The sequence below is a fragment of the Podarcis erhardii genome (assembly GCF_964252035.2).
Source record: "Podarcis erhardii genome assembly, chromosome: 1".
Lineage (NCBI taxonomy): Eukaryota > Metazoa > Chordata > Lepidosauria > Squamata > Lacertidae > Podarcis > Podarcis erhardii.
This window is the reverse complement of record NC_138497.1, coordinates 42,372,076-42,394,021: the sequence shown is the minus strand read 5'-3', so window position 1 is coordinate 42,394,021 and position 21,946 is coordinate 42,372,076. Positions and strand designations below refer to the sequence as shown.

The 21,946-nt window shown below is 43.0% G+C and overlaps 1 protein-coding gene across 1 annotated transcript; it reads right to left on the bottom strand.

Annotated features, from left to right (window-relative positions):
• Positions 1–584: 584 nt before the first annotated feature.
• Positions 585–20,556, bottom strand: THBS1 (thrombospondin 1). Its single transcript, XM_081858997.1, has 22 exons — positions 20,233–20,556; positions 19,808–19,902; positions 17,486–18,060; positions 16,840–16,915; positions 16,440–16,636; positions 15,671–15,799; positions 15,038–15,131; positions 14,142–14,315; positions 13,536–13,712; positions 12,431–12,604; positions 11,960–12,087; positions 11,708–11,860; positions 10,629–10,847; positions 10,017–10,124; positions 9,375–9,534; positions 8,821–8,939; positions 6,511–6,745; positions 6,021–6,248; positions 5,244–5,515; positions 4,297–4,394; positions 4,028–4,167; positions 585–3,114 (listed from the first exon to the last, which is right to left on the bottom strand). Exons 2-22 carry the CDS (start codon positions 19,872–19,874, stop codon positions 3,107–3,109), a joined length of 3,531 nt encoding a protein of 1,176 aa, XP_081715123.1. The 5' UTR covers positions 19,875–19,902; positions 20,233–20,556; the 3' UTR covers positions 585–3,106.
• Between the last annotated feature and the right edge of the window lie 1,390 nt (positions 20,557–21,946).

The window sequence follows — 21,946 nt, the reverse complement described above, 5'->3', positions numbered from 1 at the left end:
GCTGAGGGAGGTGAGTTACAGGTGGCCAAGATTGAACATTGTGTTAATAATAATAATAATAATAATAATAATAATAATAATAATAATTTTTTATATCCCGCCCTCCCCAGCCGAAGCCGGGCTCAGGGCGGCTAACAACAATAAAACAGTACAAAAGTACAGCATAAACAACACTCTAAAATCATTCCTTATAAAATTAATTAATTCAAGCCACTGGCAGCCATTGGGCCAGAGCTCCGCGAAAATTGCCGAGGGAGGGAGTCAGGCTGTGCCCTGGCCAAAGTCCTGGTGGAACAGCTCTGTCTTGCAGGCCCTGCGGAAAGATGTCAAGTCCCGCATGAAACTATGCAAAGGGTAGGGACTGCTATGAGTACAACTTTGTGGAGTCCCTTCGGTACTAGAAGGTAAAGGTATGCTTTCTTTATGACATTTTTCACTAACAGTTTATTGGAATGAAGGTAAAAAAAGACACAGCTTTCTTGCCAAGAGGATAGCTGATTGAAATGGAACAAAGGCAGGGAAAACTGAGTGGCAGGTTTTATAACATCAGTAGGAGGATGGAATACATGAAACTAACCCCAGAGTTTGTAAATATAGATTTTTGTATCTGTTTATTGTTTCTTGTATGTAAGAAACATTATTGTACAATTTACACAGCTTTTAAGTTGTAAAATGGTTAAACATGTGTACAAAATATGCTCATTTTTAGAAAAAAAACATACTAAGAGCAACAACACTGGGGATGGGAAACAAACAATTCTTCAATTCAGTGTGCAAATGTTTTATAAAAATAGAAACACTAGCTCTACAGGTAGCATTTCATGATAAATTATTTAAATAGCATATCTACACAAACAGAAGATTAACTATTCCAACAGTAATGAAAACAATAATTTATACAAATACAAGGAATGGTATGCAAGATGACAGGGGGTGAAACCATCAAACACAGTATCACAAATTGTTCTCAGCATTGCTTCAATGCTGTTTTCTTACTGGGAATATGTAATTCTGCAAAAAAACCCCACAATCTTGACTATATACAGCTTGCAATCTTTTGTTTCTCCTTAATACTACAGTAGCTTTAAATTTCGTTAGATATTTAAACTCTGCTTGATCCAAAGGTTTTTCTCTCTCTTCCTTTTCTCAGTCACACAATGAGGTAATATTTGTACATAAACTTTCACCTTTGACATTCTTTTTTTCTTAGTAAGAAGAGGCTCGTAGATAAAAGTTTTGCTGCCCCTTAATACCACGAGCAGTCTTTCTTAATTTTAAAAAATGCTCCTGAAATCCCACCTGTGAGGCACTTATGCTCCAGCAACCACACGCTGGTATCTGAGGTGTGCGATCTGCAAAATCAAACATTCTTATGCCATTTCTTCCTTTAGTCTGCCTCCTCCCTAGGACAGGGATTTTCTTCTTTGTCTGACACATGGACCGATAGAATGCACTAGCAACATACAAGCATAACAAAGGTGATAAAGGCAACAATCCATTGATAGCATCTCTCATGCAAATCCCTCTGAAATGAGAAGAGTACGGACTGACAGCGGATTATAGCCAGTGTTAATAGAAAGCTATTGCCTCTCCGACAGGAGAGATCTGGGCAATCAATATTTAAACATTTTTGTGGTTTGGCAATGCAGCAGTAGGGTAGCCCTACTAGGCTACTTTGCCAGTTGTCTTGTACAGAGGAAGAAAAAAAGAACACACTGATAACAAAACAAAAACCCAACCTCTCCCTCTCCCACTGCTTTTTTTTTATTTTTCATTTTGCTGTGCCCCACATTGCTTCTGGAAAACCTGCTCTTTACAGCTAAAATATCTTCACACACTACTGTCTAGATTCACTATAGAACAATAAATAACCTGTATTTACAATCTTACAGTCATGGAGACATTGCAAAATTATGTGGATAGTCTTGACGCATTGTTTTACTGCTTTAATCTCGAGTCCTTTCTTATTCATGACAGACAGGATAGGTAAAAATAAATATTTTACATTTTCTTTATCTACAGTTCTACAAAAATCAATGCTTTAAAAATGTTGTTTTTTTTTTAAAAAAAAGTCCATTGCATTTTGTAGAAAAGAATTTTGTATTTTAGTTGTGTTTGTCATCTTTTGTGCCTTTGTAACCATAATATAAGAAAAAAACATAGTTCCTTGAAGGCCAATACAAGTGCTAAGTTGAGCTGAAAGTGCTCTTTGGCACTTCAGTGTTCTTGCTACATCTGCACTGCCTCTTGCTGGTATCAAACCTGTGCATGTTTGTTATCATGCATTGGCACATGTAAACTTGCTTTTCCCCTCTGTTCCTCTGAATCCCCTTTCTCACTAAACTGGTGTAATCCAGTGTGCCAATATTGTTACCCCTCTTACCCCACAACTGAATTTTTAACATTTGTTAATGCTGCCTGGGGCTAGCCAGCTAGTTTTCCAATGTAATCAAGCAAAATAGTTCCTTATTAATTGGAAAAGATTTAGGCTGTAATCCTATGCATTCTTATGTGGGAGTAACTCTCATTGGGACTTGCAAACATGCAGAGGATCAGGCTATTAGTCAGATATGTAACAGTCCCTCCAATTAAGATGTAAACCCCAGGGAGAATAGTCCCCTTTCAAAGAGTGAGGCATTTGCCTCCAACTTCTGCTAGTCTCTTTCCTGTCCCTCTCATCTCCCACAAGCTGAAGTATATATTTTATTTATAAGTAGTCCACAACACAGCATAAAGATAGTCTTATTGCAAAAGTGCTACTCCGTTGGACCTCCAGTTAAAGAGAGGCAGTGACAATGCCCAGCTACACAAATGCCTTTCTTACAGAAGTGACTATTTGCTCCTGAGGCAAGCAATGTTCTTATTCACAAAATACATTTGTTTTCTTCTGTGCCAACAGAGGTCAGAAATGAAGTGTACTTTGCTGTTTTCTCTCTCTCAAAAGCATTCTCTTGAGGCAGATCATGTATTCTGAGTCTATTTTGTAAAGGCAGAAGAAAGTGAAGAGCGATTTAAAAAAAATGGTCCCAGGGTTTGTAGAAACTAAACTTCTCAGAAGGTGCAATACAGCATTTCAAAATAATTTCTGTATCAACTGCCATTGTGATCACGGATCTGCAAGAAGAAAGGGAAAATAGTAATTTGTCACTCTGTTTACACTGATACATTAGTAATTAAGCAGCTACAATTAGCTATTCAATTGTCTGTTTTGCATCTTAAATAGTAATTGCACGTTCCCCTTTCAAAATGTCAGATGTGTAGCTGAATTGCTCCAAGCTTTTTTATGAAGTGGCTACCCATGCAACACAGCTATCTAGCTCTGATAAAGTGACTTAATTTTTGCATATCACTAGAGGCTGTTGAAAGGGACACAGGTGGTGCTGTGGTCTAAACCACAGAGCCAAGGGCTTGACGATCAGAAGGCTGGCGGTTCAAATCCCCGCGACGGGGTGAGCTCCCGTTGCTCGGTCCCAGCTCCTGCCAACCTAGCAGTTCGAAAGCACATCAAGTGCAAGTAGATAAATAGGTACTGCTCCGGCGGGAAGGTAAACGGCGTTTCCATGCGCTGCTCTGGTTCACCAGAAGCGGCTTAGTCATGCTGGCCACATGACCCGGAAGCTGTATGCGGACAAACGCCGGCTCCCTCGGCCTATAGAGCGAGATAAGCATGCAACCCCAGAGTCGTCCGTGACTGGACCTAATGGTCAGGGGTACCTTTACCTAGAGGCTATTGAATATAGATTCAAATTCAACAGTTCTATTTTCAATGGCAAACCTTGTGTGCCGTAAATATTTTTACATCACTCTTGATATTAAATACAATATTTCCCCTTTTCCAAGCGGATGTTTGCCATTAAATGTTGTTTACTGTATATTTCCCTATGAGTAACAAGGGTTGTAGCCAAAGAGTTACAGATTTGTTTACTTTTTTATCAAAACCTTTTGAATGTGTAAAGCTAAAGTGATGGTGATATTTCACCAGTAATTTCAGGAAAACAAACTTAGCTTCAGAAATATGGATTCTTACCTTTGCACTCATATTTAAGATCTGAGAAGAACACCATTTCTTGAGAGAAGACAAATAATCCTAAACGACCACCAGCATAGGTTTTATCATAGATTGGTCCAGAATCAGCCATGATCTTCTTTCCTTCAAACATTACAACTCTGCAGTAAAGAGAAACAGTAATTAACCTCAGCCATGCTATAGAATGCTTATTTTGCAACTATAAAATTAGCTATTGCCAAATTGTATTTGTCCTTCTAAAGTTGTTTTAGAAACTTTGCAAAGCTTACCTAATGTAACCAGTCTTTGGTCTGTGACTCAGACGCCATCTGTAGGCAGTGAAATCTTTCCAGCCTATATGATGAGGGTCATGCCACAGAGTCCGCACCTGAAAAGCAAATACGCAGATAAATTAGACATGCCATTATGCTGGTACAAGTCTTTGAAATCAACTGTATGCTTGGAATGTCATTTCAGACATGGATGATGTAGTTGTATGTGTTGTGATTTCTGTTGTCTGGTCCTTGACCATAATAAAGATTGAATTGACATGGCAGAAGGGGATGAACAGCATGCCCAATGGCCTCGGGCTTCCTATTCTTTCTGTTTCTACCTGTCATAAGCATTGAATGAATACAGAGCAGAAATATTTGCAGGCCTCCCACTCTGTGGGCAGGTTGTGCATTTTGTCCTCTGAGGGAGGTGCCTGAAGCTAAAGATGCAGGAAACACAAGCATTGCTCTTCCTGTTCCACCCACTTACCACATTTGAAATAGCCTTAAGTGAATGTATGATGTTGTTAATTGAATTGTTCGAAGAAAATCCCGTTGGTACTAAATGGAATTCTGAGAGCTTATTCATACAGTATATATTTGTGTCAAAATGAGCATTCTCTTGTGGACAAACATAGTGTGTGAATAAGCAGTGACAGATGTAAACACCAAGGACTGAATCCAATTAAGTCATATCACTGAAACAAATGGACATGACTAACTTAAGTTCATTGAGTTTAGTGGGCCTGCTTAGTTGGGTATAACCCTCCTCTACTGAATTGAATGCAGAAAGTTAGTTTACATTAATCCTGTTGTGCACAAGACTTTTGAAAGAGACTTGTGCGTTCTTATCTTACATTGTTGTTTAATATCATCCTTCAAATCTGATTTTTCTTTCTACAATAGTAATAGTCCAAGGATTGCAGAAAGGCAGGTTTTATTTATTAAGAGAAACAATCTCCTACCTGTCCAGGAGTATTTCCAGTGTGCCACAGTGCATTACGGAGGTGTTCTCCAGGACCTGTGGTGGAGTTCACTACTTTGATAGCAAGACCGGAATATCCCTGAGCTTTGGTTGGTGTTGGATCCCAGTAAGACTGGGTGATTTGCTTCCACATGACTACGTAAAAACGGCTGCTGGACTGATAACCAAACACAAAGCCAGCATAATCATCATCCCTTTCTGTATTAATGAAGAATGTGCCGCTGAAATCAACAGCATTAAATTCATCATAGCCTGAGTGAAAGGGAGAAAAAAAGGAGAGATTTTTAGTCTTTCTTAAACTGCAAGAATGGTCAGTTCCCCCTATGATTAATTAAGACCTCAGCCTCTTCCAAAGACTCACAGGTGTGAAGTACTGTATTTAGAGATTCTATCACAAGACTTCTTTGCTTATTGTCCTTTGGCCACAGGTTTTCATGTGACTCTTTGGGATATGGAAACATTTGCTTTGAAGTCATAGTGGACGTAGCAGATAGGTAGGACCACAACCTATTGCCTTTGCTGCTCTGCTGTCACAGAGGCAGGCAGGCAGGCAGGCTTAGGGCTACACCACTATGGAGGGATGGAGGGATGGAGACCTTAGAATCTGAATGTAAGTGAACCACTTGCTAAATTATATTATGCAGGCAAGTATTGTGTGTACTTTCAGCTGAGCCTTTAAGTGAATAGTTATCATCCAGAGACAGATGACACTTTCTACAGTAAACACAGAAAGGAAAACCCCAAATCGCCTGCTCACCAACTGCAAGTCCAGGATCACAGTTGACAGTCTGAACCAGTTCTTTGCCTTGGTGACGAACAACCCAATTAGGATCGTTCTGAGATGTGCCCTTAGGATCCAGGGGAACCATCTGAAATCGGCGGAAATCTGTCTCACTGATGTCAACATTCTCGGGGCAGATGTCGTGAATGTCCAGCACCTTGTCTTGGTCAAAGTCATCTTTGCATGCATCTCCACGTCCATCACCTAGCCCAAGAGGAAGAAAGGAAATGGTGGAGGAGTAGGAGAGAAATAAAAAATATGTGAGAGTTTAAAAAGGAAATGTGCATTTCAGATTGGCAGTAGGATGATATACTAAGATATCTAATGTAATTAATCCAGGAATTTCACTGTGCTACTGAAACCACCATTAAAAGGATGATTAAACCCTACACTGTGTGTTTAATTTAATGCTAGACAATCCCTCCTAGTATAGTTAGAGAAGTTGACAGTGAATAATTTTTCTTACCATCAGAGTCAAGTTGGTCTGGGTTGGCAACCAGTCTACAATTGTCTTTGTCATCAGGGATGCCATCATTATCGTCATCATGATCACAGGCATCGCCTTTTCCATCCTTGTCATGGTCAGCTTGGTTTGCATTGGGCACATAGGGACAGTTATCAAGATTATTTTGATGGCCATCTTCGTCAATGTCCTGGTTGCTATCGCATTTGTCTCCTATGCGGTCAGAGTCAGAATCCGTCTGAAAGGAAAATGGATGAACATGTTCAAGTAAAGCATTTTTAAAAGGGTACCAACTAGAACTATCTTAAAAAGATTCCTAATAATTTAGACTGTCTTGGCGCATCCAGTGGCTTCTTGCTAGTGAAGTTCCAATGGTCAGGACTCCAGCTGGCTATCATGCCAGTTGAGGGAACAGCTCAGCATAGGCAGTCCTTGCATGCATGGAGCTTTATTGAAGTGAACTAACAGGCTGGAGTTATCTTTGTATGGTGGTATGACAGCTATTGCACACTTGTAATTTGCTAATGTTAATGTCCACAGACAAAAAAAAAGAAAGAAAACTACCTGTCCCAACTTGTTTTGGGTTATCTTCAGACATCTTATTGCTTAAATGTCTTCCTCAAAGCACCAGGGCCTGAGAGAATGGTGTGGTTTCTGCCTTTACTTGGCAGGAATTTCCATGTAATTTCCATGCCAGAATGTGTTAATCTCTTGTTTGTTTACTTTTTCAGATGAGATAAAAGCGCCACTTTCTGCTTTATTGTGCACTTTGTACCTTCTGGGCACAAATGCTGTATAACTGGATGAATATTTTCTATTTACCTCACAGCTATGGCTGTGTTAAGGCTACTGTTGTACAGTAATGACCCACTGTTAAGGTAATACCCACCATAATGTTTTTGCCACATACTGATTAAATGCTAGAACATTCTTTTAGAAGTGTCATGATATAAAAGTACATACAAACTGCAAATAGTACATCAGGCTGCTTACTTTCTGAAATATGGCCCTAAGACCTCTAGATGCAGACTACAATATTAATCAGATTGCCCTAAGTTATCCAGCTTCGTGTTACTGCAGGTTTGGCTGATGGTCCGTTGAGAAATATAGTCACCCAAAAATCAACTGATCACATTAACTGCTAGCTGAAGAGGGGCATTTTCTGCAACTTAAAATGAGTCACTTGAGACACTCAGCACTTCAGGAATACTTGCAGTCCATTGTCACTGTGGTCTGCTATACACTACTTTGGAGAGAACCCTTTCATATAAAAAAATAGTCTAGCAGAAGTACAGGGACATTAAAAACAGATTCTTTTATTGTAAGCATCCTTTTAGCCAACACTGCCCACAGGGTAACATGAAAAACAGATCTAGATTCCTCCAATTTTGCCGAGACCACTCAAGCATCCAAGGTATGCCCCTGAAGCTATTAATCCTACTGCCTTGTACATGACATGACTGCACAAGCTTCACCCATTGCTGCATTAGATCTAGCAAATTAAATGGGATGGGTTGGGCTTCCCTCTTATTTCCAAGCCTTTAAACAGGCAAAGTTTAATTAGGTTATATATATTTATGGTGGGATATGCCTTTCAGCTTTTCTAATAGTGGAGAAAACAACTTTGTGATGTTAGTATTCTATATAGCTTTAACTTTTGTCCTTAGCAAAGCATTTTGTGTGTGTTTGTTTATGTGAATCTAAATTCACTGCCCTCTTGGCCTTAGGACATCTTGTGTCATGGATATACATTCCTTGCAAACACACCCTTCATTGTTCAGCACATGTTTTGCTTTAATGCTAAATATCTGAAACATGAGAGTGCCATGCTGTAGCGCTGTGCAGGTTCCTTTATCTTAACCAGCCTGTATTTAATAAAATAGCACTGTGATGATACCAGAGATCTTTTCCCCCATTTGGTAGTTATGCTACTAGCTGATGTGGCTCCAGTACAGAATGTATGCTTTCTACAGTGATTCCAAACCATAATGGGTGGTATTCTACTCAGAGTAGAACCTCTGAAATTAATGAACTTAAGCTACTCATGGTTATCCATGTGGTTTTTCTATTAGTAGAATATACTGCATCTAACATGACATACAGAAATGATTTATGCACTTGGATGCCTCATGCATTTTTTAAAAAAGAAATAAAGGTTTTCCACACATGTCCCAGTTATAAACAATTGTGTATTCCTCATTAGGCTGCCAACTGACATATATTGCAGGGGTGTGTGTGATAAATAGCAGATATCAAAGAGTTAATAAAAACTGAATGTCCATGTACATTTATAGGCCAAATAATTAAGCTGACCTGGTCTGGATTGTGTTCCATAGGACAGTTGTCACACTGATCTCCAACACCATCCAAATCTGTATCCTTCTGGTCCACATTGTATACATACTGGCAGTTGTCTCTTTCATTAAGAATGCCTAAAAATACAAATAGTTTAGATATTTTAGTGACCTTGGTAACATGTCTAAATAGTACACACATATAGTGGGACCAAATGAAGATAGTAACTAAAAGGAAATGACTAAAGGAAACCAAGTTAAAGGTAGATCTGTCTAGTATCATATATTAACACTGTTAGAACTAACACAATAGTTAGCAATCATGTGGCAGCCTGTTTGTTCATGGAAGAGCTACAATTCAAGTACGACTGGTGCTGAAACATGCTGACAATACAGGGTTGGATCCAGACTTGTATAGAGCAACTTTCTACAGCTCTCAATGTGCAACATATTTGGTCCATACAATGAGGAAGATTTCACATCAGCAGTTGAATTTGGGCAACTTGTTGATTACTAAGAAAGTGTGTGGTGATGGGGGGGGGGGTAGAAAAAGAACAAACAACAAAACCGTACCATCTCCATCAATATCCACAGCACACGCGTCTCCTTCTCCATTGTTATCAGTGTCTATCTGATCCGGGTTGTGATTGTATGGACAATTATCACAGCGATCACCAACATCATCCCTATCATAGTCATATTGTTGTGGGTTGTAGATGAAAGGGCAGTTGTCCTGTAGAAGAAAGAAAATAAAGAAGCCATGTTAAAAAACATAAACATACAAGCATGCATGCACTTTTAGATTTATAAGAAATTTGTTGACTATATTTATTTGAATAAAGGCAGTAAGCAAAGGCATTGATAGGACAACATCCATATGGACAGTGTGACAGAGGGAGCTGAAAGAGAAGCTAAGGTCAGTCCCCTGTGCTCTGGAATATTCCTGTCTACTTGCTGAAGCAGAATGATGCTATAATCTGAAGTACCAAGTAAATCTCAGGCCTTTTAAAGCATGGGATCCCTACAGCTGTTGAAAATACAAAACTCTGATAATACTTTACTGTGCTTCTCTTTAAATACATTTCAAAATATCAGTGCCTGCAATTTCCTACAGTGACTGCCAAGCTGAAGTTCTGCAAATAGCCCCCAGGTATGGGGCAAAAATGAATATTATCTAAACCACAGACAGAACAGGACTGTTTCCGCGAGACTTACTCTGTCATCTACAATGTTGTCATTGTCATCATCATTATCACAAGCATCACCAATTCCATCCTTATCATAGTCTTCTTGCCCAGAATTGGGAAGGTTGGGACAGTTATCCTGCAGAAAAAGAAACAATTATTTACTATCCACCTTTAAATACAACATATCCAGGTGCTCAGATTGTAAGATTATATTTCCTAGATTTTGTTTTTGATGGTGTCCGTCCATAGTACCATTCAAATATACTCAACAGTATGTACTCTAATTTATCATGAAAACTAAAGATGAAACAGAAATTTCCCCAAGACATTTCAGATTGTCCAAATTAGGCAACTCTAAAAGCTATGTATGAACCATAATCCGACACAGGTGTTATTTCAACAAATTTATGCATAAGCATTTGACTCAGGTACACTAACTGACAGTTTTTTATTTCTTTTAAGGTATGTATATTATTGTTCAAATGTTCATGGTGCGTACATTCATTCAGGGCTCTAAAGAGAGAGAGAGAGAGAGAGAGAGAGAGAGAGAGAGAGAGAGAGAGTGTGTGTGTGTGTGTGTGAGAGAGAGAGAGAGAGAGAGAGAGAGAGAGAGAATATGAATATGTAGAAATTGGCTTACTTTACTGCAGTGGTAGGTAGCATTGGCAACGCAGGGCAGGTTTGTATTTGGCCACCCATCTAAGTCTGTGTCTTCTCCACAGATAATGCCATTACCAGCATAGCCTGGCTTACATTCACAGCGATACATAGGGTCACTGAAGTGGCCAAGGTAAGTGCACTTGGCATTCTTATTGCAGTCATGAGTTCCATCCTTACATGGGTCACGTGGTTTACAGACCTAAGAGACCAAATGGACACAAGAAAATTAAGATTACATGCAAGAAATGTGTCTATCATTTTGTTATTTTGAGATAGCAACACATGGAAGCCTTTTAAAAAAAAGAGAATACTTCTCCATGGATACAGTAACCAATTATGGCTTTTGTTTTAAAAGAACAAGGCATCCTATGTGCATTTCTATATGTTAGTTACTAGCTTAGGCTTGGATGTTTTCACATACACCGAATGTTTATTTATTTCAAATCCATCCATCTACAGGGCCCCAGACCACACCCCACACCATTCCCAAGGTCCATCACCCCCATGAGCAATTTGCAAGCGTTATGGAGGACTGCAGAGGGAAGAGGTGGAAAAGCTAGGATCCAAGCCTTTAATTATAGCAATATCTGAAGACTGAAGTGTGGAAGAATATGCTTAAAGCTACCATGTCTTGATGCTATTGCTTTCAAGATTTTAGAAGCATTCATTCTAAACTAATTTAATTGAAACACATAGTATAGATACGTTGTCCTTGGAGCCAGTCTATGTTATGCATAAAAACTGGCCAGGCCCCATTTCTTTCATTGTTGTGGCTGCTAGGAAAGTACAGCTATGATCATGGTAATGATGTTTTTTCTCCGATTCACGTTATCCATGCAGATCTGTGAGCAAAATCACGTGGCGGAATGCAATAGTGTGAATTCACCCTAGAATTCTTTTCAGATGTTAAATATATGCATACTCTCCTTTCAGAGCAACTTGAATTTCTAGAATAATGTATCGAACTTTTTCTTTCCCCCCTCCTGGGCATGTCTCATAAATGCAAAAGGAGAGGGGCGAGGTTTTAGGAGCAGGGACCTTTTCATATTTTGGCAGTACCTGCTTGTTTGCTATTGCATTCTCCACACCTCGACCAAAGGGCTGTGGTCCAGAAAAGCGTGGTGGGCAAGGTAGGCAATGGTATCCAGGCTCAGTATTCTCACACCTGTGGACTCCACCAAGGACAAAGCAGGCATCTGGGACCTCTTGACACTGGAGTATGAAAGAAGGTGACAGAGGGAAAATTAGCCATAGGTTTACTTACAATTCAGTCCTACATTTTATATAAATAAGCAATTCCAGTCCTCTTACCTCATCAATATCTTTGCATTTAATTCCATTTCCACGATAGCCAGCAGGACAGGCACCACATTTCCAGGAACCATCAGGAAAACTAGTACATGTAGTTCCCGCAAAGCAAGGGTTAGACAGGCACCCATCTGGGAGAAGATAAAGGTGGCATTCCAGAGTGTTATTAGCCTCATGCAGGGCAGTGGTGGCGAGCAAGGTAGACAAATTTAACAAATACTCTTCTGTGTTTTCAAAAATCAGCTCAGTTTTAATTTGACTTTCTTTGCACTGGTTGTTCTTATCATTTCCTACTCTAAATCACACAAGTAAGAAATAAGAACAGCTTTGTCCAGCATACAGCCAAGATGTGGCTGTATCTCTCTCTCTATATTTTCCAATGGGAAAACTTAGACAAATAGTTACATCCTTCTGAAGATGACAGAGCAGAGCTACCAAACACCATTTTATACTTCAAAATAGGTCATTACTCACCAATTGGGCAATCCTGCTTGTTGCAGATCTGGGTGTCCTTAGCATCACCAATACAATCCTTCCCTCCATACTGGGGCGCAGGATTGTTGCAGAGACGACCGCGCTGCTGAAGGCCTCCTCCGCAGGTGACTGGACAGGTGTCCCATGGTGACCATGGTCCCCAGTTCCCATTTACTAAAGAAAAAATGATTTAAAAAACAACAACTATTAGCATCCAGGGAACAGAGCACAACTGCCCTTGGTACCTTCAATATGCCTAATCACAAACCTAGATGTTGAAAAATTCTGGCTGTGATGTTCCTTTAAAAAAGGGTGGGGTGGGGAAGTGCCATCTTAGCAGATTTCACGTAAGAAATGCCCTGCTGGATCAGGCCAAAGCAATGTAGTTAAGAATCCTGGTCTCACAGTGGCCAGCCAATTGCTGTAGAAAGGCCATGAGCCAGATCTAACTGCAACAGCACCCTCCACACTTGTGATTCCCAGCAACTGGTATTAAGGGGCATACTGCCTGCAACAGTGGAAGCAGAACCCAAGCATCATGGCTAATAGTCATTGAAAGCCTTATACTCTGTGAATTAGTCTAAACTCTTCCAAAGCCATCCAGGTTGGTGGGTACCACTTATCTTATGGGATCCAATGCCATACCTTAAAAAGGTAAATGTACCCCTGCCCATCAGGGCCAGTCGTGACAGACTCTAGGGTTGCGCGCTCATCTCGCTCAAGAGGCCAGGAGCCGGTGCTGTCCAAAGACACTTCCGGGTCACATGGCCAGCGTGACTAAGCTGCATCTGGCGAGCCAGCACCGCACATGGAAACGCCATTTACCTTCCCGCTAGAAAGCGGTCCCTATTTATCTACTTGCACTTAGGGGTGTTTTCGAACTGCTAGGTAGGCAGGAGCTGGGACCGAATGACGGGAGCTCACCCCGCCGCGGGGATTCGAACCGCCGACCTTTCGATTGGCAGGTCCTAGGCTCTGTGGTTTAACCCACAGCGCCACCCGCATCCCCTTAGCTATACCTTAGCTATACACTATATAACATTCAATGGAGTATTGGAAACATTAATTATTGCACAGAACACTCATCTTTTAAGAATAAACTTACTTGGGCAAGGATCTTTCTGGCATGGTTTGTTTTCTCTTGCCTCTCCCTCACACTCTCTGCCATTCATCTGAGGTAGTGGAGAGTTGCACAGCCGGATTCTAGTGATAACTCCAGTTCCACAAGTAACAGAGCAGGAAGACCAAGGGGACCAGTGGCTCCAGGCACCATCCTGTTTGACTATAAACAGACACAGCTGTTACCAACTATGAGGATTAAAGCTCTTTTAAGCGATTTGTAGCTTTCTTCTGGCACTAGCAGCAATATAGAATTGCTGAAATTCAATTCAAGTAAGAAACCAACATATTGCAATAATAGAAAGATGGCAATGTTACACACTTGGTACTGAGAGTCATTACACTTGATGCTGTGCATGTCAAGATAAGCAATAATTTACACAGTAATTGAACAATGATTTACACAGTAATTAATTACAGTAGTCAACTATCTTATCAGCTCCTTTTGTCAGCAATGAAAGCTTTAGATTGGCAATTTGCAAGCAACTTAATAGTGCTAGCATGAAGTATTAATCAGAATTTCTCAACATATCGCAAGTTCAGGACAAGAACAGGTTGCATTGTTTTCAAAGTAAAGAAATGAAATGCTTACATCTCTTATCACATTCCTGCATATTGCAAATTCGTGTTTGTACAGAAGAGCCTTCACAGCGATGGTTGATTCTATCACAAGAGCGACCTCTCTGTTGAATGCCATTGCCACAGGTCACAGAGCAGGTAGTCCATTCAGACCAAGGAGACCAAATGTCGTCTGCATAGTCACTGGCTGTAAAAAGAAGCAATTCCCTATTTAAATCCTATGCAACAAATTTTCTATCACGTGTTTGATTTATTATATTTCTATGCTGCTTTTCATTCAAATGAATTCCAAAGCAGCTTACAAACAATAAAAAACAATAACATGATAGAACATAGTAGACCACAAATACAGCATACATCATAAATAATAATTAACAGAGCATCAGTAAAACAATTACAATCTATAAAACGTTAACAAAGCAACAACTAAAAAATAAAATAAACATCAAAATTGAAGCAAAAGTCATATTATGTGATTATAAATGCTGGATCGATTTGTTATTTTATAAAACAGTATTAACAACCTTAATAAAATTGTAACCAAAAGATAAACTAAGTATAGTTAAGTTCAGACACACACTCTCCACACCCCCATGACTCAAATTTTTCACTCCATTTATCTCATTAAAACACACTGTTCTACACTGAAACATTTTTTTTAATCAAATAGCTTCAAACCTACCTCTATTTCTTGTTCATTAAACTTCATGAAAACAATGGTCTAGTCTGCACACAACCCAAAGTAACGACATATTAAACTATGGTTTATTAAACCATAGTGTAGTGTTATGTGCAAACCCTGCCCAACAACTTAACGATGGTATATTTGCTGCCATAGCAGTATTTTTTACAACACAGCTTCTAGTGGAACCAAGTAGTTGAAAATGTTAAGGAGCCTAAACTACTTACGCCAACATCGTGGGCAGCATTCTCCATCAGGAACGGTGGCATTGGAACAAGGCATGAGAGGGCAAGATACTTTATGGCACATAACAACAGAGTTCTAAATAAGGAAAGACAATATTGACAAACATGTATGAAAATTTACTCTTTCACCTCAGAATTGCTTAATGCTAGAATTACATCAGAGATGTTTCTCAAACATATTTTGGACCAATCTAGATATTAATTCTAATTCTGTGAAACAGTCTCACCCCCCCCCACCTTCCCACCCTGTTCTTTAAAGTAATTTTAGTCTAACAAAATCTTAAGATCGTATCAGGTGCCAGCAATATATAAAGAACCACAGTTCAATTCACATTAAAAAAATAATCCCTATGAGAGAAAAAAAAAATTAAACAGCCCCTCCTCTTGCCAGAGAATCAGCACCTTTTCAGCCTGAGGTTCTTTTAACTCAGAATTCAATGGACTAATGTTCCCAGGTATGTTCAGGTGTTTACCTGGACACATGAATGCTCAAAGGGTGTGCAGATGCAGCCTTCAGAGTGTCCTTGCACATATCAGCCATCCAAAAACGCACTCCAGCCTTCCCCATGGCAAATCAAATACTCACAAATTATACTAACAGTAAGGAGTCTTTACCTGGCAAGTACATGTAGTACAACTATCTGTTGTCCACTCAGCTGTGTTTTGGTACATAACATCATTATGGATGCATACTCCAGGACTGGTCCTATACCGAGTAGCACCCACTTCCTGAAAAATACCATCCTGAAAAAGAAAGTTTTAAAGTGGATTTAGATCAATCTGAATCTCACACTTAAAGAGTAAAGAAATTACTTCAACAAATTATACTCAGCCCCATTAATTTTAAGGAATCCTGCTTCCAAATAAGGGCACTTAGGTGGAAACCATAAGCACTTACACTTGAATAGTGTGTGGCTTGCTTCAAAGAAACGTGGGACAAGATCATGCTGCATGGATCAGTTCATACATGCAAGTTAGCCATTTATTTTCTCAGTTGGGTCCCATGTGTGGGACCATAAGGGAGGTTTTCAAGGTAAAATAGTCTACTCATGAATGCTGCCTGCAGCTGCCATTTCTGTGACTTTGGTCAGTCACCTCCATGCTAGAATGGCTGCTGATTGTTGTCGGTAGTATCTACTTATGTCAGTCCACACTTAAGTTAGTCAATCTGTGACATACAAACAGCTTGGCGGTGAAGTTCCCTGCCTGGTCCCCTGAGGGAGATTCTTAATCACCATAGGGGAGTGTCTGTTTACAAGCCTGCCTTCTATTACATGCAATTGTTTGTTTGCAGAATATAAGCAGCTGGTGGCTTGTATGTGTCAAGGAGCCCTTAGAAACCCATTGTCCCTGTTTCATTATTGTGTATTTAACAGCCACTTACCATTTTGCTGACTGAATCTTTAAGTGTTGTAACCAGGGCACGCAGACTTTGCAGTTCTATAAACACATTGTTTAGTTCATCACAGGAGAATCCACAGATTGCCTGGATGTCTTTTGTTTTATGGCCAATGTAGTTAGTACGGATGGCTGGACGGGAGCCATTCATGGGATTGTCCAAAATAATAACTCTTCTGGTGGCTAAAACAAAAGGGAAAGGGGCATACATATTATAGAGAAATATAATCTCACAGAATCAGAGGGTAGACTAAAAAATACATAGCACTTAGTTTACAATGCTTTGCAGTTTACTGTGTGATGAAACTTCTCTCACTGTTCTTTCACATACATCAAATACATAACTTTAATAAGGCAGCAAATTTGGAGACATAATGAAGACTTACAGCTTTCACAGCCTTTGTTTCTCAGGATGGCTTCCACTGTGGTTCCAAACACAAACCGCACGTTCTGCAGCATTCCCTTAAAAACAATGCATTTATTGTCAGCTTTTGATGAAAAATGGAAGGGTAGCATTGCCAAAAAAAATGCATTTCCAAAATATTCTATTTACAATTGACACAAATTTCCCAATTTAAGTGGAGTAATTATTGAATAAAGACTTGTTCTGTGTGCTAAAATGAGGAGATTTTTGCACATGAAGCTAAAAGAAGCTGGGTTTGTAATGCAAATGTAAAAAAAAACCACCCATATGGTCAGAATGGTAGCTAACTATAAAATTCCTCTCCTTCACATTGTCTTCTTCATGGACAGGGATCAGTTGTTAATGTAAATATGAGACTTGCAGGTGATTTAAACCTCACATCTGAAAGGAACATTAGATATTTTTGCATCTGGGGCAGAAAGTAAAAAACACCTCTCTTTTTCTCTAACCCCAAGGGCAGATGCTTCTTTTTTAATGACAGATAAAAACCAGGGGAAGGAAATATCACCATCTTTGGAACCTGTTGCTTCACTTTTGCTTCCTAGCAGAATAAAGTCTGATCCCTGAGATAAACTCACAAACCTGCTACCACAATAAAGGCATCTTACCTGGAAGTTGTCATTGACTCCCCCTTTGGCAATGCGGAGTCTGGCACTGCTGGCCAGGTCCCTGGTGAGGATGTTCTGAATAGGGATTTCCAGCTCCACATTCATCAGCTTCTCACACCCCACGTAGAGCTGAGCCTGATCTTCCTGGACTAGGAGGGTGATGTTGTTCCACTGTGCGTTGGGCAACTCAACTTCCTCCACCGATACCAGACTCTGGTTGCCCTCCTTGGGGAAGACACTCAGGTCCAAGGTTTTAGCCTTGCCATTCAACACCAACTTGAAGACATAGCCAGAGCTGTCTTTGCGCTCCACAGCCAGCAGCGTGCCAGGGATCTTCTTCATTGGCCGAAGGTTTGCTAACAGGATGAAGCCCTTCTCAGCTTGGATGGCATCAAGAATGTCTTGGAATTTGTAGTCAGGAACAGCAGGGATACGGTTGGCATCATCAATGCGGTAGGCAGGGCTGGATGTCTCGGGTCCCTTGACTGGATGCACCCCTAGTGCCTTGCGAGCTCCCTTGCGACTAAAACCAATCAGCTCAAAGAGATCGAAAACACTGTCATCATCACCGTTTTCTGGCAGGAGAAAGAGAAAGAAACAGAAAACACTGATTATCGGCTTCTGTCAAAAGGTTGAGAGAGAAAGCAGAAGTGTGGACTGAATATCACAGGCCGGGAACAGGATTGTATGGAGGTGAGTCAAAGGAACTTATCATGGCCAGAGAAAATATTCAGCTCCCAGGAAACAAATAGTTGTGATCTGCTTCTCAGTATCTATACCACCCCCAGTCTCAGAACAACTCCCTGCCACAGTCTCCAGGCTCTGCAGGAGGTTAGCAGTGATGGAGGAGAGGCTGTAGCGGTTCCAACCAGTTTCTCACACACTTTTGCCTCACTGGCTGAACTTCAGGGTCTAAGGGAGCAAAGAGCTCTTTCAATCCATGACCAGCTACCCTGGAAAACCAGGAGTTTCCTGGTGAGGTAGGTTCCAGGAATTCTCCTCACCTTCCTTGCTCTCTCAAGGGGCTCTGGCTGAGGCAAACTGAAAAGAGATATACAATGGGAGCCTGTCGAGAGAAGAGGGCAAATGCCAGGAGACTGTGTGAGGGGAGGAACTGAAGAAGGAATGAGCTCTGGGCTATATCGGGAGGTGGGAAGGCAGTTGTGCAGGCTTCCAGGTAAAGAGAGGCAGCTGAGTTGGGCTGACTCACAGAAGCTACAAAGCAGCTTGGGGAAAGGGGTCGGGCATGCCCTCAGGCAAGGCATTTGAACAGTGCAGGGCTCAGCTCAGAACCCGGGCTCAGTGCCAGGACTAAGCCTTGGAAGAGGTGAAGTAATAATCATTAAAAAGTCCTGCGTGCTTTGCCTTAACACACACATGGATGGGGGAGAAGACGTCCAGGGAGCCGAAGGTGCCTCTCTTCTTTGAAATCAATTCACCCCGCTCTCTGCACGTCTGCGGCTTCCTCCCCCTGCCCTCCCCTCGCCGCCCCGCTCGTGTGCCTGGTCCCACCAGGGCTCGTGTGAGCCACCTACAGGAAAGCGAGCGCGGAGGGAAAGCGCCTCCCTCCCTCCGGGCGCCAAACCGCCTCACTCTGCTCGACGCACAGGAGCGAGCCCGCCAAGCTGCGAGCCCTCAGAGGAGAAGCGGCCCGCGGGGAGGGAGCAGAGGGCACGCAAGCGCTCTCCGGAGCCACGTCGGCCGCGCTATTGGCCGGCCTCACGAGACTCCGCGCCCAGCAGCCACAAGTGGCGGGAGGGGGAAACCAAACTCCTCCTTTCGGGCGCCCGAGGGGGGAAAGGTGAGGGGCTCGCGCAAGGCTCCTTCGGAGTTTCTTCCGAAGTTTAGTCACGTCAGTCAACACAGCCTAAGGACCTAGGAAGCTGCCTTAAACCGAGTCCAGCGTTGTCTACACTGACTGGCAGGGGCTCTACGCTCCAGAGTTTCAGGCCCCCCCTGTCAGCAACCAAACCCGGGACCTGCTGCGTGCAGGGCATAGGCTCTACCAAGGACATTGCCTACTACCCGGAGAAGAGCTCTGTGAAATCCCAACGCTTGCTATCCTCGCAACACAACTGCTCCAGTGCGAATCCCCCAATAGGACGCAAGGGATCGCTGCCCACAGTCACCAATCCGAAGTCCCGCTCGCCTTAGAGAAGTAGCCGGGCTACTCTTCGAAAACCAACGCTACTCTAACGGTCCCAGCCTGAGCTTTAAATATTATTATTAACAAGGCACGAGTGACCTCTCCCCGCCAAATCTAGGCTGAAGTGGCTGCCATTCCCCCGCCCTCCCGCTCCGCGCCCCCGAAATTCGGATTACCTGGGATTCGGTTCGTTGCGCAGACCCCCAGCATCAGGAGGAGAAAGAGGCCGCCCGGTAACTCCATGGTACGGATCTGGACCCAAAGGAGCGACCTTGAAACAAGAAAGGGAAACCGCAGCCTGGTCACTCCAAAGGTCTCGGGCCAAACACCCCGTTAGCTTAGCGGCAGACCGAAAGGAATCGGGCTGGGAGGAAAGGTGTGCAAAAGATGGGAGGGGGATGGAGACGATATACCAAGACGGGAGAGAAACCAAAAATACAGGGGGGGGGGGAGAGACGAAGGGAGGATGAAAAGTGAAGGAAAAGAGAGCGGGAAAGATGCATGCTTCGAAACAAGATCATCCGTAGTATAATATTCGCCTTTGCGCATTCGAAATATTACTGCAAACTTGCAAGAGGAAAGCTGGCTCTTCAGCACTTACCTTTTTAGAAGTAAGGAATCCGAAGAAGTAACCAGCCCTAAGAGTAAATATCTCTTGTAGTAACCCAGCCGAGAGAGATAAATATCCTCGCGAAGCTCTCGGACTTTCCGATCTGGCCCTTAGTGGGGTTTCGTTAGCGCCTCTGGCTGTGTGGAGCCCAAGCGAGCAATGCCCCTCAGCCCAGGTCTCTCTCTCTCTCCCCGGCCCTGGAGCAGTCCGAGAGAGAACGAGGGATCCTTGGATTGTAACGGGTGATCAGTTGCCTGCAGCCCTCGCAGGTTCCCCTTGGCTCTCACTCCTGGCAGCTTGCACTGGAGCTGCTGCAGGAGCTTCGCTCGCCTTTAAGGGGTCGCTCGCATTCCTGAGAATCCCAAGAGCCAATCAGCAGCCGCCGGGCAGGAAGCGGGCTGGTGTTTATCCAGTTACCTCACAACAAGTCACACACACACACACACACACACACACACACTCTCACTCTCCCCCCTCGCAAAAATGCAAAAGGAAGTGGGGGAGATACGCGCGAGGAAGGTGGGTGGGTGGGTGGGTGGGCAAGATCTTGCCCGGATCAATGGGGCGTTTTGTCCCTGCCATCAATGGGATGCTGATTGCCTCAGAGCGGGGATTCCCACTGTAACATTCATGCAAGATACGGAGCGCAGGCACAGTTAGAGACCTGCTAATCCTCGCTGCGGGCTGTTGGGCATCTCTCTCTCTCTTTCTTGTGTGGGCAACGAAAGGCGGGGTGAGCAAGAAGGGCAGATCGGGTCCTTCTTTCGGGGTGGGGGAAGGATTGGGCCCAGGGGTAGTATCTAAGGAAGCACCAGAGGCCACCTCTGCTCATTCCCTCCCTTCTCTCTGAACGGCAGAACAGGGAGAATTGGGCACCCGCTTGGTCCAGTCTCCCCACCCCCGCCGGTGCCCAGTGGGAGACTTCAGGCACGCCAGTTAGCAGAGGCAGGTGCTCAGACAAGTTAGCTGCGGCCTCATCCTCCCTCCCTCCCTCGTTCACCTGCACTGTTCCCTCTCGGTGGGGCACCAGCGAGGGAAGGCAAACCAGCAGAGATGGTTCCTGTGGCCCCACTGTACGCCCTCCTCTCCCTGGTGCCAGTTTTGCCCAAGAGAGGGGCCAAGTGAGCAGGTGATGGGGCCGCCCCGAGGGAGAGGACAGGCAAGCTCCTCAAATGCTATCACACCCCAGAAGGTAAAGGAGCAAGAGGAGGCAGAGGCTGCTCACCCCACTCTCCCTTTGAACATAGATAGGAACAAAGGAAGTAGCCTTATATCGAGCCAGGCCATCGGCCCATCTAGCTCAGTCTTGTCTACACGGGCTGGCAGCAGCTCTCCGGTAGTTCAGGCAGGGAACATCCCCAGGAGACAACACAGGGGTTGATCCAGGACTACCTTTTGCAGGCAAAGGCGAAGCTCATGCTCTACCACTGAGCTACATACAATCTTAGGGTGGGGAGGCGGGGGCGGTTGCTGTGTCTGCTCCCCAGTGGGCCCACGATGGCCAGAGGGGCAGCTCAGGCAACCCGGAGCAGGCGGCAGCAGGGAGACACGAAGTGAAATGTTTGCCTTCAAGTTCACACACATCACTGCGCGCCTTCTCTTTCCGAGCAGCGCGCTCTTCCGTTTGTCGGCTTGCGCCTGATGGCGCCCTCTACGCCCGCTTGGGGGCGCTAGGCGTATTCTTTATCAGGCGGGTCAGACCTAG

Coding starts and splice junctions, on each gene's coding strand:
- THBS1 (XM_081858997.1), bottom strand. CDS start 19,874: ATGGAGTTACCGGGCGGCCTCTTTCTCCTCCTGATGCTGGGGGTCTGC. Junction 9,535..10,016: donor ACAACATTGTAGATGACAGA/GTAAGTCTCGCG, acceptor TTTCTTCTACAG/GACAACTGCCCTTTCATCTA. Junction 6,746..8,820: donor TGGAACACAATCCAGACCAG/GTCAGCTTAATT, acceptor TTTTCCTTTCAG/ACGGATTCTGACTCTGACCG.